Source organism: Balaenoptera ricei, chromosome 13 (genome assembly GCF_028023285.1).
Source record: "Balaenoptera ricei isolate mBalRic1 chromosome 13, mBalRic1.hap2, whole genome shotgun sequence".
In the NCBI taxonomy this organism is placed as follows: Eukaryota; Metazoa; Chordata; class Mammalia; order Artiodactyla; family Balaenopteridae; genus Balaenoptera; species Balaenoptera ricei.
In genome coordinates this window covers 49,217,693-49,231,837 of record NC_082651.1, presented here as the reverse complement: position 1 = coordinate 49,231,837, position 14,145 = coordinate 49,217,693, and the positions used below count along the sequence as shown (strand labels likewise).

General features: G+C 31.8%; 1 protein-coding gene across 4 annotated transcripts in view; it reads left to right on the top strand.

The window, feature by feature from the left end:
- Positions 1–14,145, top strand: part of EHBP1 (EH domain binding protein 1) — a 339,673-nt gene that overhangs the window by 322,989 nt on the left and 2,539 nt on the right. For all 4 annotated transcript variants that reach the window (XM_059943246.1, XM_059943245.1, XM_059943243.1 and 1 more), the window contains 2 exons: positions 7,754–7,853; positions 8,958–9,031. In XM_059943246.1, coding sequence (XP_059799229.1) covers positions 7,754–7,853; positions 8,958–9,031 — 174 coding nt within the window. The remainder of the gene's footprint in view (positions 1–7,753; positions 7,854–8,957; positions 9,032–14,145) is intronic.

Genomic DNA, 14,145 nt, shown 5'->3' with positions numbered 1-14,145 from the left:
TGAATGTGACCGCAGGCTAGGAGGGGATAGGCCTAATTCCCTTCAGCTCTCCCTCACTGAGTAAAGATTTTTAAGAAGGTACATAAGGAAGGATATATCCCAGTGTTGCCTGGTTATCTGAACCCCCAAACATGATCAAACAAGGTGTAGGGAGGAAGAGGAAGTTACTGTGTGTGTAGCGCATTGGGGGTTGGGGGTTGAACTCATCCCTTACTGGAAACTGGAGGCTCTGGGGACACCCTGGTATGATTTTTTAAGGACATTTAAAGACTTTAAGCAGCACAGGGTTAACTAAAAGAGTAGCTGATTGAAACTCTTTATTAGAAGCCTATTTGGAGCGTATCTGCCTGGTTTGTCCTTCTATATTTTAAAAATTATATATAGTTTCCACACTTTCAACAAAATCAAATCTCATTCTCACCTGGCATTTAGTAAATCATCTTTTTTATCTATATTGCCAACTTCGTAAGCCAATTTAACGATGCTCTGCTTTTAACATCAAAATCTCTCTATAAAAATGATGAAAACTTACTATGTTGGTGACGCTTTTTTGCTTTATAAATATTTGGTTTTTCTTGTTGAGGGCCTTCTTTTCTTAAAATTATATCAATTTGTACTTCAGATTGTCTTTTTTTTTCTTTATTTTGATAACTAGTAAACTTTTAGATGTGTTCTATTAGTCTATAATTTTCAATCTTAAAATTTACCTCTTTCATTTTTGGATATTACGTAGTATTTCATGATCTACTTTGTTCTTCAATCTCTAAAACCCATTGCAAATAACTAGACTGTCATTACCTGGAGCACAACCACATTATTGTGTCACCATAGCTATGGCTGTCTTTTGTGTACAACTGTGACACTGCTGACCCAAAAGGGCATTCACTTTGTTTTTCCAGCTGCAAAGATGAGTTTGTGCTTATTCACCCACATTTTTCACCTATCTCGCTTATGACCAATGACATACTAATTATACTAACTATAGACTTTGTTATCACTAACGAAGATTTAAAATATAATTTGTGTCCAAGGAATTGTTTAGAAATTTATCCTCACTCAGCTATCCCTGATTATGTGTCTGTCTCCACACTAGACGATAAGCCCTTTTGAGGGCACCGACCACATCTTGGTCATCTTTCTATCTCCAGTTCTTGGCTCAGTGCCACACGTGCCATTATCACCCTCTTCATGATCATCATCATAGCTAGCATTTTTAGTTGTGGGCACTGTGCTAAGGACTTTACACAGATTTTCTCATTTAATTCCTCCATCAACCATATGAGGTAAGTAATATGATTATACTTACAGAGAAGGAGAAACTGATGTTTAGAGAGGTTAATTGGTCTAAGGTCAAAGGGTTCAGTCAATTTTTTTTAACTGAACTGGAAGAAAGCCATTTGAGATGCAGATTCAATGTTCATCTTATTTGCATCGTGCTCAAAATGACAGACCTAACCAGCCACAGAAACTATAGATGGTATACAGTTATAAATTATGCTTGGCCCTACCAGAATTTATAGTCTTATCCTCAGGAGTTTCTCAGAATTAATGTAAGTAAACATTCATAAAGGTAGTCCTTAATTTATAAGAGGTCTTTATTCTAAAGTTCATTTCTGAGTCAGTTGCTTTTCCATAAAGTACTTAAATTACGGATTGAGTTCCCAGACCACCACATAAAAAACTGTGTGCCCAAATGACCTTAAAAAAGATAAACCCCTGTTCTCCCAATGAGAAGATCTCCCCCAGAAATTTTGACCTTCTTGAATATATAAAACTTTAGTAATATCTCTTGTAACATTTAATTTATCTATATATATGTATTTAAAATCACATCTTAAAATACATTAATCTAGAAATATTGTTTCTCTCCACTCCCACTTTTCCAGAAATAATTTTATTCAACTCTTAATGCTCATCTTTAACATTAATATCTCTGTCACTTCTAGGGCCACTCTTTAAAGTCATTTCCATGACATGACTGCAAGAAGGCTCTAGGAGAGGGAGGGGGTAGAGAAGAGTCTGGCAGGTGCAGGCCAAACAAAGGGGGCTTCAAGAGAGGGGAGAACTGGCAGGGGAAGCTATCCATCTGTAAGTGTGGCTCACAATTCAAGTTTTCCCCTTATTGGAGGATGCCCAGTTGATCCTCCAAGTAGACAGTAGTCTGTTTGGTTGAATGATGCATATAAAAGTGAATCACTGTATTTTATCCCATTTTACAAAATATGTTAAATGCAACTTGAAAAATAAATACAGTTTCAGAGTTCTGTTCTGAGTGTTTTGACTTCAGCCAAATGTCTATCTGTCAGTAGTCAAGATAGTCATGCATTACCTGAAATGTGGGTCATATTAATACTTTTAAAGGCTAAGAGCACTGAAAAGTTATGGAAGCAACTCCATCCTACATGTAATTTTTTAAATATACTAGACTGTAAGTAAATACAAAGAATTTTATTGGTCGTGAATTTTCCCATGATGATTACTTTCATACTTTTTAGTTTTTTTTTTACTATATTAAGTTTGTGCTAAATTTACCTTTTGAGAAATTAAGCACTTACCTTTGGCATAAAAAGTCTGTTCAGACTCTATTAAGAAGTTGGCACAAGAAGATTTCTGTTAATTTCTGACCTTTAGAAATAGCGTTTTCTTTTGTATAAGTCTAAGGAGGAAGAGCTTTGGTGAAGTTGTCTATACCTCCTCCTGCATAGGTATGTCCATAGAAGTCTGTCAAAATTTATCTGTAGAGAGATGTTGCCCTGAATCTCTCCCCACATTCTGTTTTACTAAATGGGTAAATAAAAGATGTGTTTATTTTGAGAGAATGTGTTAGTTTTTATTTTACTTCAACAAAAGGAGACAGGATTTTCCCCCAAAGTTTATATTCTTAATACTATAACAAATATATCATGCTGACCAAATAGTTTTAAGACAATTGCTGAAGACATCAATAAGGATTATGAGATTCTTCATTTACGTTGATTGCTGTTAGAGGATTTTCTTAGTGTAGAAACATTTATCAACTGTTTGCTCATATAGTAAAATTTGTTTTCATAATAAAGTTCTATTTCCTAAGCTTAAAATATTTTCTAAAACTGGAGCACTGGAGTCCTGTAATGATGTTGGCTTTGGAGTTCATGTGCCCATGACCCTATATAACTGCAGTAAGTTAATCTTTCTCATCCATTAAGTAAATCTACCAGACTTCACCTCCTTTGTTATTAAAATATGTTTGTCCAGTATCAGTTAGTTGGATACCTTCATGTGTATCTCTGGTGTAACATACTAAATCTTTCAGAGGTCATCATATATGTGTAATCATACCATAGGGACAATTTGTAATGGCAACTTTGTTGTTTTATGTTTGGTTTGTATTTGCTATGTTGTGTCCTTTAAGGGCCATATGTGATCACTAGTCAGCCATCTCCACTATGGAGCTATGGCAAGATTTCAGCATTATTTAATGTTTTCATAGTAGAAAATCTTGAATTTGTGTATATGTTTCAACAGTGCCTTCATCTCTGTGTTTTCATTGTTTCCCATTGAATTCCTCTTCTTTTCAGCTAAAATTGTATTGTTCCTTATTTTGCATTTATGTAAGAACGCACCATCTGAAAATATATCTTTCTAAATAAGACAATAAGACAATAAGCTTACGGTGAAAGATTAATTAGGAAAAGTTAACTAGTAGACAGTTTTTGAAAATATAACTCATAATTTCAGGTTTTTAACATCACTTTCCTCTTGTTCATTTTAAAATTTACATTGAAAATGCTGCTTTGGAAAAAACAAATGAAAACTACATACATATTCCTGGGTGAAGAAATGAATTCTTAAGTGAAATTAAATCTTAACTTTAAATCATTTTGGGAGGGAGGAGATGGAATATAAAGGCAGTTGTCAACCAACATTTATTAAGTATTTGTACTACATGTAGTGCTATATTATGCTGCTTTGTGTTAAGTGGTTTTTGTTAACTATGTGATAGGAAGAATGATTTGAAGTCATATTTACATATTACTTTTCCTGCTATTTTCATTACTCTTCATTATTTAATAATTTTTATAAATCATGCTCGGCTATAATAATTGATTAAAAGAAAAAACTGACAATAAGAGATTGTGATGTCAGAAAGACGTTACATTTCACAAGGCAAAATAAATAACAGAATTCTTTAAGGAAACAAAGTAGAAAAAAACATTACCAGAGACTGTATTAGTCAATACTTTAAAATGTTAAGGTGATGTTTTTATTGGTAGTATATTTATAATAAACATGAGGTACTCTGTTTTAAAATATAGTTTAGCAACCCAGCCATGCTTTCACATTTTAGTCACTGTGTACTGAACTGTAGTATTTTGTCATTTTTTAAATTTCAAAATGGTCTTCAATAATATAGGTCTTGAACTTTTCATGAAACTGAAAAAAATTTAAGATTTAAAGTATCAGTATTGACTCTAAGGTGATAAAATTGTAGTTGTGATTACAAATTAAAGATAATTTTGAAAGAGAGGTAGTTAACTAGGTGAGTTTAAACACGATAAAATGATATATGGCCATTTTATAAAATAATGACAATCTTCATTTTAAGCTACAATGTAAAGTGCTTTATTCTGAGATTATGTATTGTGTCAGAAGCTAAAACTGCCTTTTTTCTAACAGTGCCAGAATACAACCTCTTTTTCTTTTTGCACTAACAAGACTGCTTTACCACCACAGCCCACTCTAAGTAATTAAATCAATCCTTTGTACTTACCGTATTCTCCTCTAGTGACGGTACTAGATCTGATTATATGCTTCATGCATATTCAAAGTACCGCACTGACAGCTCTTTAATGAGCTCTTACTTAATCAGTATGAACAATGTTCATCTTGTTCTTTTTTTCCTCATGCATTAGAGCTAGGAATAGTTGGGAAAAATGAAACATCCAGCATTCATTTGAAAAATATATTGTACTTTGAAAAGTGTCTAAGCTGAGGAAGTTGCATTCTGCCCTTTAAAAGTCTGATGGACAAATTGGATTACTAGTATTGGATTAAATAACAAATGGTTAGAGGAGAAATGAGAAAAGCTCACTGTGATCACAGGCTTTAATATTTTTTGTTACTTATAAAGCTAAAGGGGTCTTTAACCAGTTATTAAAGTCAGGATTAATTTGTAATGGTTCAACTTACTGGCTTTTAAAAGCTTTTTAAATTAAAAAAATTTTAAATCCCTAAAAACAATAGTGTAATGATGTATTAGAAGAAAATTTAATTTTTTTATTACTAGGCTAAGTATAGATTTCCATCACTGTGTACTATCTCAGATAAGGAGTTAGTGATACAGAATTGATTTAACCTCAAATATGTTTTTTTCAGTTAATTTATATAATCTAGGTAGCACTGAATAATATGTCTTTAAATATTTCTTATTGTTTGGCTTATTCCCTTTTTAAACATGAGACTCTTCTCATTTCCTAACAATTAGGGGAGGTGGATCTTTTATTCTTATGTAGAAATCATAGGCATGAGTTAAACTGAAAATAACACAGTACCACATCAATATTGTTATTCTCAAGGAAGCAGTCTTCCATTGAAGAAAATGATGCTAATTTAAAAATAGGCTAGTTGCTTCTAGTCTTATTGCCTGAAAGCCTCAATTACAGGTTAGGTTAAACTCAAAACAAAGTTTTAATATGTGTATATTTTTAGAAACCACTTAGCTTATGAATGCAAGAATTAAGTCTTTAATCAGAAAACAAAATATCATAAAAACTGCACCTATTAATATTGCACACATGTGTCATTTCAGTGATCAAAAAGGCCTTCACCAGGGTACAATTGGCCTTTTTCCAAATTGCAAGCTTTTTCTCAGCTTTTTCTTTTTACTCTTTCTTCTTTTGTTGCTACCCAGGGATTTGTGCCTATCGCAGCCTATATCACATGACCAGTGTCAAGACATCACATGGTCCAAAGTGAATACAAAACCAGCTACCCTAAAAGAGAGATTAAAAATGCTGTAAAACAATAAAGACTTTTGTTCATACTCAAAGAATCTATCCTAGATCTGCTTCATACCATAAAGTTTAACAGACTTTAATGAAAGCACATATCCTCTCACTATTTTCCCTAATAATGAACAACAGATATCTATTTTACAGGGATGCTCAGAAATACATGTTTAATCTTTTGCACACAGATCAGCTCTTTATTTTAGATTTTCATTCTAAAGATTTTTTCAAATTTCTCTTAATGTGGAAACAGTTAAATAAATTATGGTTCATCCATAATTTATGCAAGTATTAAAAAAGAATGAAGTAGATCTTCAAACAGCATGACAACAACAAATCACAGGGTCCTTATGTTAAAGAAACCTGTATGTGTCCAGATAACGTATATACCTGTATGTGATAGACATAGCTATGTATGTGGTCTGGAAGAAGATATGCTAAACTGCAATAGTACTTCTGGAGAAGGGAGGTGGATAGGGGAATTGGAGAGGGTGGGGGTGGTGAAAGAGGCCTTGACTTTTTACTCAATTATACCTCTGTATTGTTTGAATATTTTTTAATGGACTGGTAGTGTGTTTGAAAGTTAAAAGAAAATATCTCACTTAAGAAGAAAATAAAACTTAGGAAATTGACTAGGCTATTTAGTCTTCACCTGGGATATTTAATTTTTTAGTAGATATTTAAGTTAACCCTATGAATCTATCTAGAAGTTGGACTGAAGTATTAAATAATGGCCTAGCAAAACAGTAAACCAATCATGGGCGAAATTCAGAAAAAAAAAGTCAAAGAATTGTAAATTTGACTAGATACAATTTGAAGGGAGAGGAAGGAAGAAGGTTGGGGAATTAATATTTTTCTTGAGTATGATTGTGGCCTACTTCTGCATGAACAATACCGAATATATGCTATATGTTATAATCCTTGATATACTGGCCTTTTGAGGGGAGGGGTGGTACAGATGATGGAATGGGTATTAGGGAAAATGAATTTTAAATGTACAATCAGTAAATTTATAATCTAAAATTTTAAATCATCTCTCTGCTCAAATGTTTTCTCATTTACTGAACATTATTATGTTCATCATGTTCTTTCACAGATAGCTCTAAGTATTTTTGTAGCCTGGTCATTTACAATGTATTTAAAATAATTTGCAAGTGTTTACCCTGTTAGGGATGATGAGTTCTGGAATGGTATATGTATGTATACCTTTAGTTTGCTTTGGGGGAGGAAAATAAGGAAAAAAGCAAGTTGTTACAGCTGGAAGCTCTCACAAAATCTATTGACTTCTCTGACCTTACTGGTAGTCTTGTAATTCTCATAATGATTTTTTAATGTGGTTTTTAATTCATTAATTTATTTTTATCATGACCGTATGTCTGTCAGCACCACGAGTTCCTCACTGAAACATAATAACAAGTCAGCCTCTGAGGAGGATTTAAAAGTTGGAACACTTTTTTTTTTTTTTTTTAAACTGTACTTAGTGTTAGCATTGTACTTAGTATGATCTGTAAATATGTTCGGGGGACCGAAATATACAAGCTGAATAATAGCAGTTTTAGAGATTGGCTTATGAATTTTTAAATATTGATTTCTTTTTTCAGGCCTCGGACTTTAATCTGATGTTGTTATAAACAGTTTAACTTGTACTGTTGGGGTAGCTAAAATATGTTTCGTGTTAAAAAGAAAAAAAACAAAACACTTGTGCTGAACTATTATTTGGCTTGTAAATGTCAATAGAATAAGAAATAACTCTTCCTAAATTATAGGAAGGAACACAGAAGAAGAAGAAGCTATGATGCAGGAGTGGTTTATGTTAGTTAATAAGAAAAACGCCTTAATAAGGAGAATGAACCAGCTCTCTCTCCTGTAAGTACTTATGACTTTGCTTGTTTTTCCTACAACACTGGTGAATCTTAGGCTTTCCATCATTGTCTGTTTTGGGGGTTTCATACTTATTAGGCTTAATTAGAGATTATATTTTATATAAAAATAAAATTAAAAATAGTATATAACCAATTTTTATCTGAAGTAAGAATTTGAGAGTGTTAGATACTGAAAAAATGTATTTATTATATAGAAAGCCAAGTAATATAAACAATTTTTGTGTTTAAGAAATCACTTGTGCACAGAAAGGATGTTTGGTTTATATTTAGTGGGAAAAGAAATACAATTGAAGTTTATTTAACTTCAAATTTTCAGTTAAAAATTAAAATAAGTCTTAATAAGGACAAAAGTAACTTTGTATTCTACAAATGATGTTACCCTAAATTTTGGGATAAAAGATAATTTACACAACAGTGACCTTTTTATGATTGCAAGAATTACAGTAAAATGGAGACTAGACCAAATGTAAGCATTTTCAGTCTTTAGCATTTAGTTCACATAGGACTTAATGCTTGTTTCTTTTTCTCACTAACAATGTTCTTATATTATGCCACCTAGTGTGGGAAGAAGCAGGCTTACATGTTTTATTTTAGTGAAAACCTCTATTTTTGTCATTTCTGCCATGCCTGAACTTGATAAAGGAGTTATGAAGAAGCGCAGAACTTAACTAATCTTGCCTTTTTAATTGTCTCTATATTAAATTTTCACTGGTGGTACTTTCATGTTTCTTGTACTCTTTTCACACGGAGTTCTGGACAAAAAAGTGTTTATTGCGAATTATGAAAAATATTCTACAAAATAACCTTATACCTGGCACTTAATACAAGAAGCATTGAAGATTGAGGCTACTTATCCACAGACTAAAATATACTTCTGTGCAATTCAAAATTGAAGGAGAAAAATAATAGCACTATTAAATATACAACCTGAGGAAGGTTTTAGGTTTGTGTATCATTTCTTTTGAGTGGCTGAAAGTTAAAGAGAACAGTCAGTTATGAGTCCTAAAATCAATGTAAGCTAAAGGTTCTTTTAAGTGTTTAATGATTTAGTAATTAGCATATTGATGAACTTTTGCAACTTGCCTAGGGAAAAAGAACATGATTTAGAACGACGATATGAGCTGCTGAATCGGGAATTGCGGGCAATGCTAGCCATTGAAGGTAAGAGATGCCATGGCCGAATGAGGTGTGTGAGGTGTCAGTTGTCAAAGAGATTTAAAGAGTGTAATACACTTCTGGTCTCACTAGGTGTGGTCTGACTAAGGACCTACAGGAATTGCAAATAAATGCCTTAGAGTCAGAAACCAATAGTCATGTAAAACCTAAGGACCCTAATTCAGATCATCGTTATGCTTGCTATTAAACATAAAATTGTCTTAACTTTTGTCTGTAAGCTTAAATGTCCATTAAATTTAAAATATAACTAGTTAAATGATTTCATTACATTTTACTATGTGCAAGTTAAAGTGGTTTGAGAAAGATCTATCATTTTGATTTTTCACATTCATACTCTAAATTTTACCTTAATATTTAATTGATGTCAACACAAATATGTAACTGTCCAGTCTGCTATAGTTCTTAAGATTCCAGCTCCTATTAAGTGAATAATCAGGCAAAGATTCCAGCATATGAGATAAATGCAACACTTTCACACTTTATATAAAGCTTTTAGATGAATTACATATATAGTAATCCTAAGCATGGTTCATAATATCAATAAACATCAGCTAGCTTAACTATGGCATTTACTATATTTGCTTATTTTTTAAAAATTCTTACTATTTTAGAATGCTGTTCTCCTTATACCTCTTAGTTGAAAATGTCTTATAGTTCAAAGATGTCCACTTAAAAGCTAATCCTTTGGGCTCTGTAAAATGGACCTTTTGTCTAATCAATGCAAATTGGTTTTCCTATTCTGTATTGACCTCTTAACGCATTGACTGTCCATTGTAATTTCTTTCTTCACCTGATAAGGTACCTGATCCATAAGAAGTCAATTCTAATTAGTTCAGAAACTGGGAATTTAAGTTTGTAAGAGAAAGCCAAATGAAACCATATGTTTTTAAATATTTTAATTAATATTGTTAGTAAATAAAATACATGCTGTTTATCTAAATAGTATCTTATACATTTATAGAAGTTTTATTCTTACTTTTATATTCCTAATCTCATTTGATAAATATGAGTAACAACATTTGTATATCCTAATTTAGAAATTAGATTTACTTTATTTAAAAGGCTTTCAGACAGCTAATTTCCTTAAAGTGGCTATCAAATTATATCACTAATAATGACTATAAAATTTGTCAAAATTATTTAAGAAGTTCTGTGAAACTTGACACTGAATAAAATGCACAAATATACTAAATGGTATTTTTCCTCTTGATATAATTTTTGTAGTCATGGTATAGTCTTTAAAAGAGATTGGAAAGCTAAATAGTCATTGGAAAAGTAGGTATAGCAAATACTATTTATATGGTATATATATATGTATGTATAATATAAAATGTGTTTGTACATAGTATGTATAACTCATTATACAATTTATTCTTTATAGATTCATTATATATTATGCTCAGTACAGAGTATTACAAGGTTTAAAACTTTACTTTCTCATGTATAGTAAGTTAAATCATCCCTAAGATACAGCTTGATACAATACAGTTGAGTTTTAAGGCAGATATTGCTTCTATCCCAAAACCAGTACTATTACCAAATAGTACCATCTTTAAAGGAGGGCCATGATACATATAAAACATCCCAGTTTCATTGGCCATCCTATCCCTATATAATAGACCGACAGTCTTAAATAATCTAACATTTTTCTGCCGGCTCCCCTTGTACACATGGAAGAGCAGTAGAAAGTAATATTTTTGAAGAAGAGAAAAAAAAGTTAATGTTTTTCTTTTCAGACACCTTTAATACAATTGTTAATTTTTTGTGGTTTTGTTCTATTTTTTAATTAATACTATTGTCCCATATGTGATTGTGCCTTAAATCTCTCAGCCAGTTTCTATTGCTGGTTGAGGGGGGGAAAGAGACTTGAGGAAAGAAGCAGCCTGTTGATTACAAATAAAGACACTTTCTCAGAGAGAAGCCTGTCCCATTAGCCTGGGCAATATGTGGCCTGGGCTGTCCTAGAGAGATACTGAGCATCGAGATCATCATTTCTTCGAAGACAGTATCCTCTGAGCCAGCCCTTAGAATGGACACACATTTAGTAGTCTTTCAGAGTGTTAAAACACCACAGAAAAACACATGAACAGGCAACACTAATTGGTTTTGTTTTGCTTTCCTTTGTTTTAAAGTCCCTTCCTCTTTTCTTTCCCATCTCTTCTACTTAGTAGCCATAAGATGGTTTTCATAATAAATAAACTAAAATATTTTTGAATAATCTGCTACTGAAACCATTAACTACGAGAAAAGCACAGAATATTAATAGTCATAGCCCAGTGAAAGAAGTATTAACAACTTAGTTTGAGAGCAAAATAATAATAATAATAACATTCAATATATCCATTCTTCTGAGAATCCATAATAACTTTGGCCTTTTTTTTTCCCCTGAGGTGTTTTCATTGCAGGAGTTTCACTCTACTGAGCTAAGTTGTAGGATCCCTTAAGCTAACAAACATCTTTCAGATACTTTCCCTATAGTTTTTTTGTTCCAGATTATTTAATGCCCCCTCAGGAAAGATAAATTCATTTCTGCACACATTGGGGTGGGCTTTTGGAAAGTGGTGTGTTCATTTTCTGCACAAGAAATGGATCTTCTCTAGGATTTTGTACATCTTGATTTATTCTTGGCTTAGAGTTTGAAGTGGGTGCTCTTCTAAAGGGATTTATGCATAGGTTCACTATTTTTGTAGTTATGGCTTATATGATAAGCTTTTTATATTTAAAATCAATATGTAATCCTGTGGAGGAGCTTATCCCCTAAAACCCCATTTGTAAATCTATTTTAGCTTTGTTACACAGCACAGCCACAGTCTTCCATAGATTGATTAGGTACAGCGGTAGAATCCTATCAAATGGCCTGCTCTGATGATGATGCAAACTCTTTCAGGATTGCTAGTTGACTGGAACTAAAGATAAGACTTGACTGCAATCCCCCAATGTGCTCTTTACAAAACTAGTGTTAATTTTCATCAAAGTGCCAGGCTTATTTATAGTGGCAAGGTTGAAGGTTTACTACAAGAACTTTAGGTCCTTTCTATTAAAGTGTTTATAGGTATTTCTTTTGCCTTTTTTCCAAGGTAATTATCAACTTCAGCAAATAAACTGAATCAGGGAATGAATAATTGGCCCTATATATAAAAAAAGAGTTTTTTAGATTAACAAAACAGCTCAGTGCAGATAGACATAAACAGAATCTCTTTATTTTAACACTTTGGCTCAAATGCAGCATCAAAACTTAATCCTATTTGTTGTGAGAGGATATGGCTTTTGTAGCAAAAGTACACTGGAATCTTTAAATTAATCAGAACCCACATTGTAGTCTGTCCAAGCCAAAGTCAGTGCATCTAGCTAGCTGTTATAGGTGAATAATCCTTTCTTAAAATGTATAACAAGTAACACATAAACTTACATTCAGGCTTTTAAAACATGACATTACATCTAGGTGAAGCTATTTAAAGAGGGATTTTTTAATTTTTAAATGTAGACCTTGAACATACAAATGTGAATCTTGATCAGTTTTAAAGGTGTTACCAAATTTTTTTAAATCATCAAAATAGTTTACTTAATTTCCCAAATTAGCATTCAAATATGTGTGTGAATGTGTATAAAGTTACTCCTGTGAGAAAGCAAATTCAAAGTAAAAGTAGTTTTGCTAGTGTAAAATCTACTTACTGCGCATAGCTATTTTCTCCACATTGACTAATTCTTTGTAGATAGTTATTAATGTAGTAATGACAAATTTAATATGAAAAATCCTATAAATTTATGCTGAAACATTTAAAATTCTAATGTCGGTTAAATTTGTGAGATGATGAAAATTACCTAAATATTCATAACTTAAAAATGTTTTTGTTACAGTTATGTGAAATGTCACTATTGAGCTAGGAAAAGGTTAAGATTTTTTAAATTATTCAATACTTAAGGGATTAAAAATATAAAATTGTTTCCTCTCTTATCCATATTGTTAAAACCTTATTTTTTAAAAAATTAAAGAAATCTTGATATTTCTAATTATTAATTAAAACCTTAAAAGTGACTGGTCAAGTATAGGGAAGGAATAATTTAATCAAGAAGATTATGTGTCATTAAAATTTATTTTTCTTTAAAAAATTTTGTAATTTTCAACTTAATTATATTTTTTAAGTTTACAGTGGAGAAATTTTATTTCCCATTAGTAAAGCTCTTATCAAAATGTTTTGGAAGTACAGAATTATAAATTAAGCTTATAATCAGAATGATTTCTTGAGGTTGGAAATGGAAAAATCCATATTCATCAAAATTGGTAATCTTAATTACAAAATTTAGTTACAAATCTTTTACAAATTTAGCAGGTTTTTCTCTGAGTTAATATTTCTAGAACTACAGTTACCTGAAATTAGACTAGATGACCTTTAAGATCTTTCCAACCTGGAGAGTCTATTAATTTATCTGCTGTGTAGAATGAAACTGATTAAGAACAAGAACCAGATTAGAAAATTGTCCAGCATTCCTGACCTCAGTTGCATTTAAATCCAAGGAGTAAAATTGTGATAGATATGGCTTTTCTCCAATTTTGCTGTTTCATTATTATTTTTTAAATTCTTACATTAAGAAAAAAACTTTCCATAGCAATAGTTTCTTTATTCCTCTCTATGCAATAGAATACTTCACTTCTTTTTAAATAAGAATGTAATGTGACCAATTATTTAATGTACTTATTTGTTATGTTTTGTATCGAATGTGGGTAATTAATATATGGCATGTTTAATATATATGTGTGTATGTATTCGAGCTTGTAATGAAAGGAATAGTGATAAAATAGAATAAATTATTCTAGCTTTTTGCTGCTATTCTAACCTTTATTGCATGATGATGCATCTAATTTTTAATTTGTAAATACAAGATAGAATTCCCTCTAGCTCCATTTGCTTTCATAAAGCTGCTGAGCAGTTTGCTGTCTTGAATAAATTTTGCTTTGGAGGGGGTCGGGGGGGATTTGAACCAGCACATTCTTGTGTGGTTTGTGAAGATTCACATGGTAACCAGCGGTGTGCATTGTTGGGTTTATCTGAATAAGCACCAGCCATGTGAGTTTTAACATGATTGCCCAGGGCAATGGA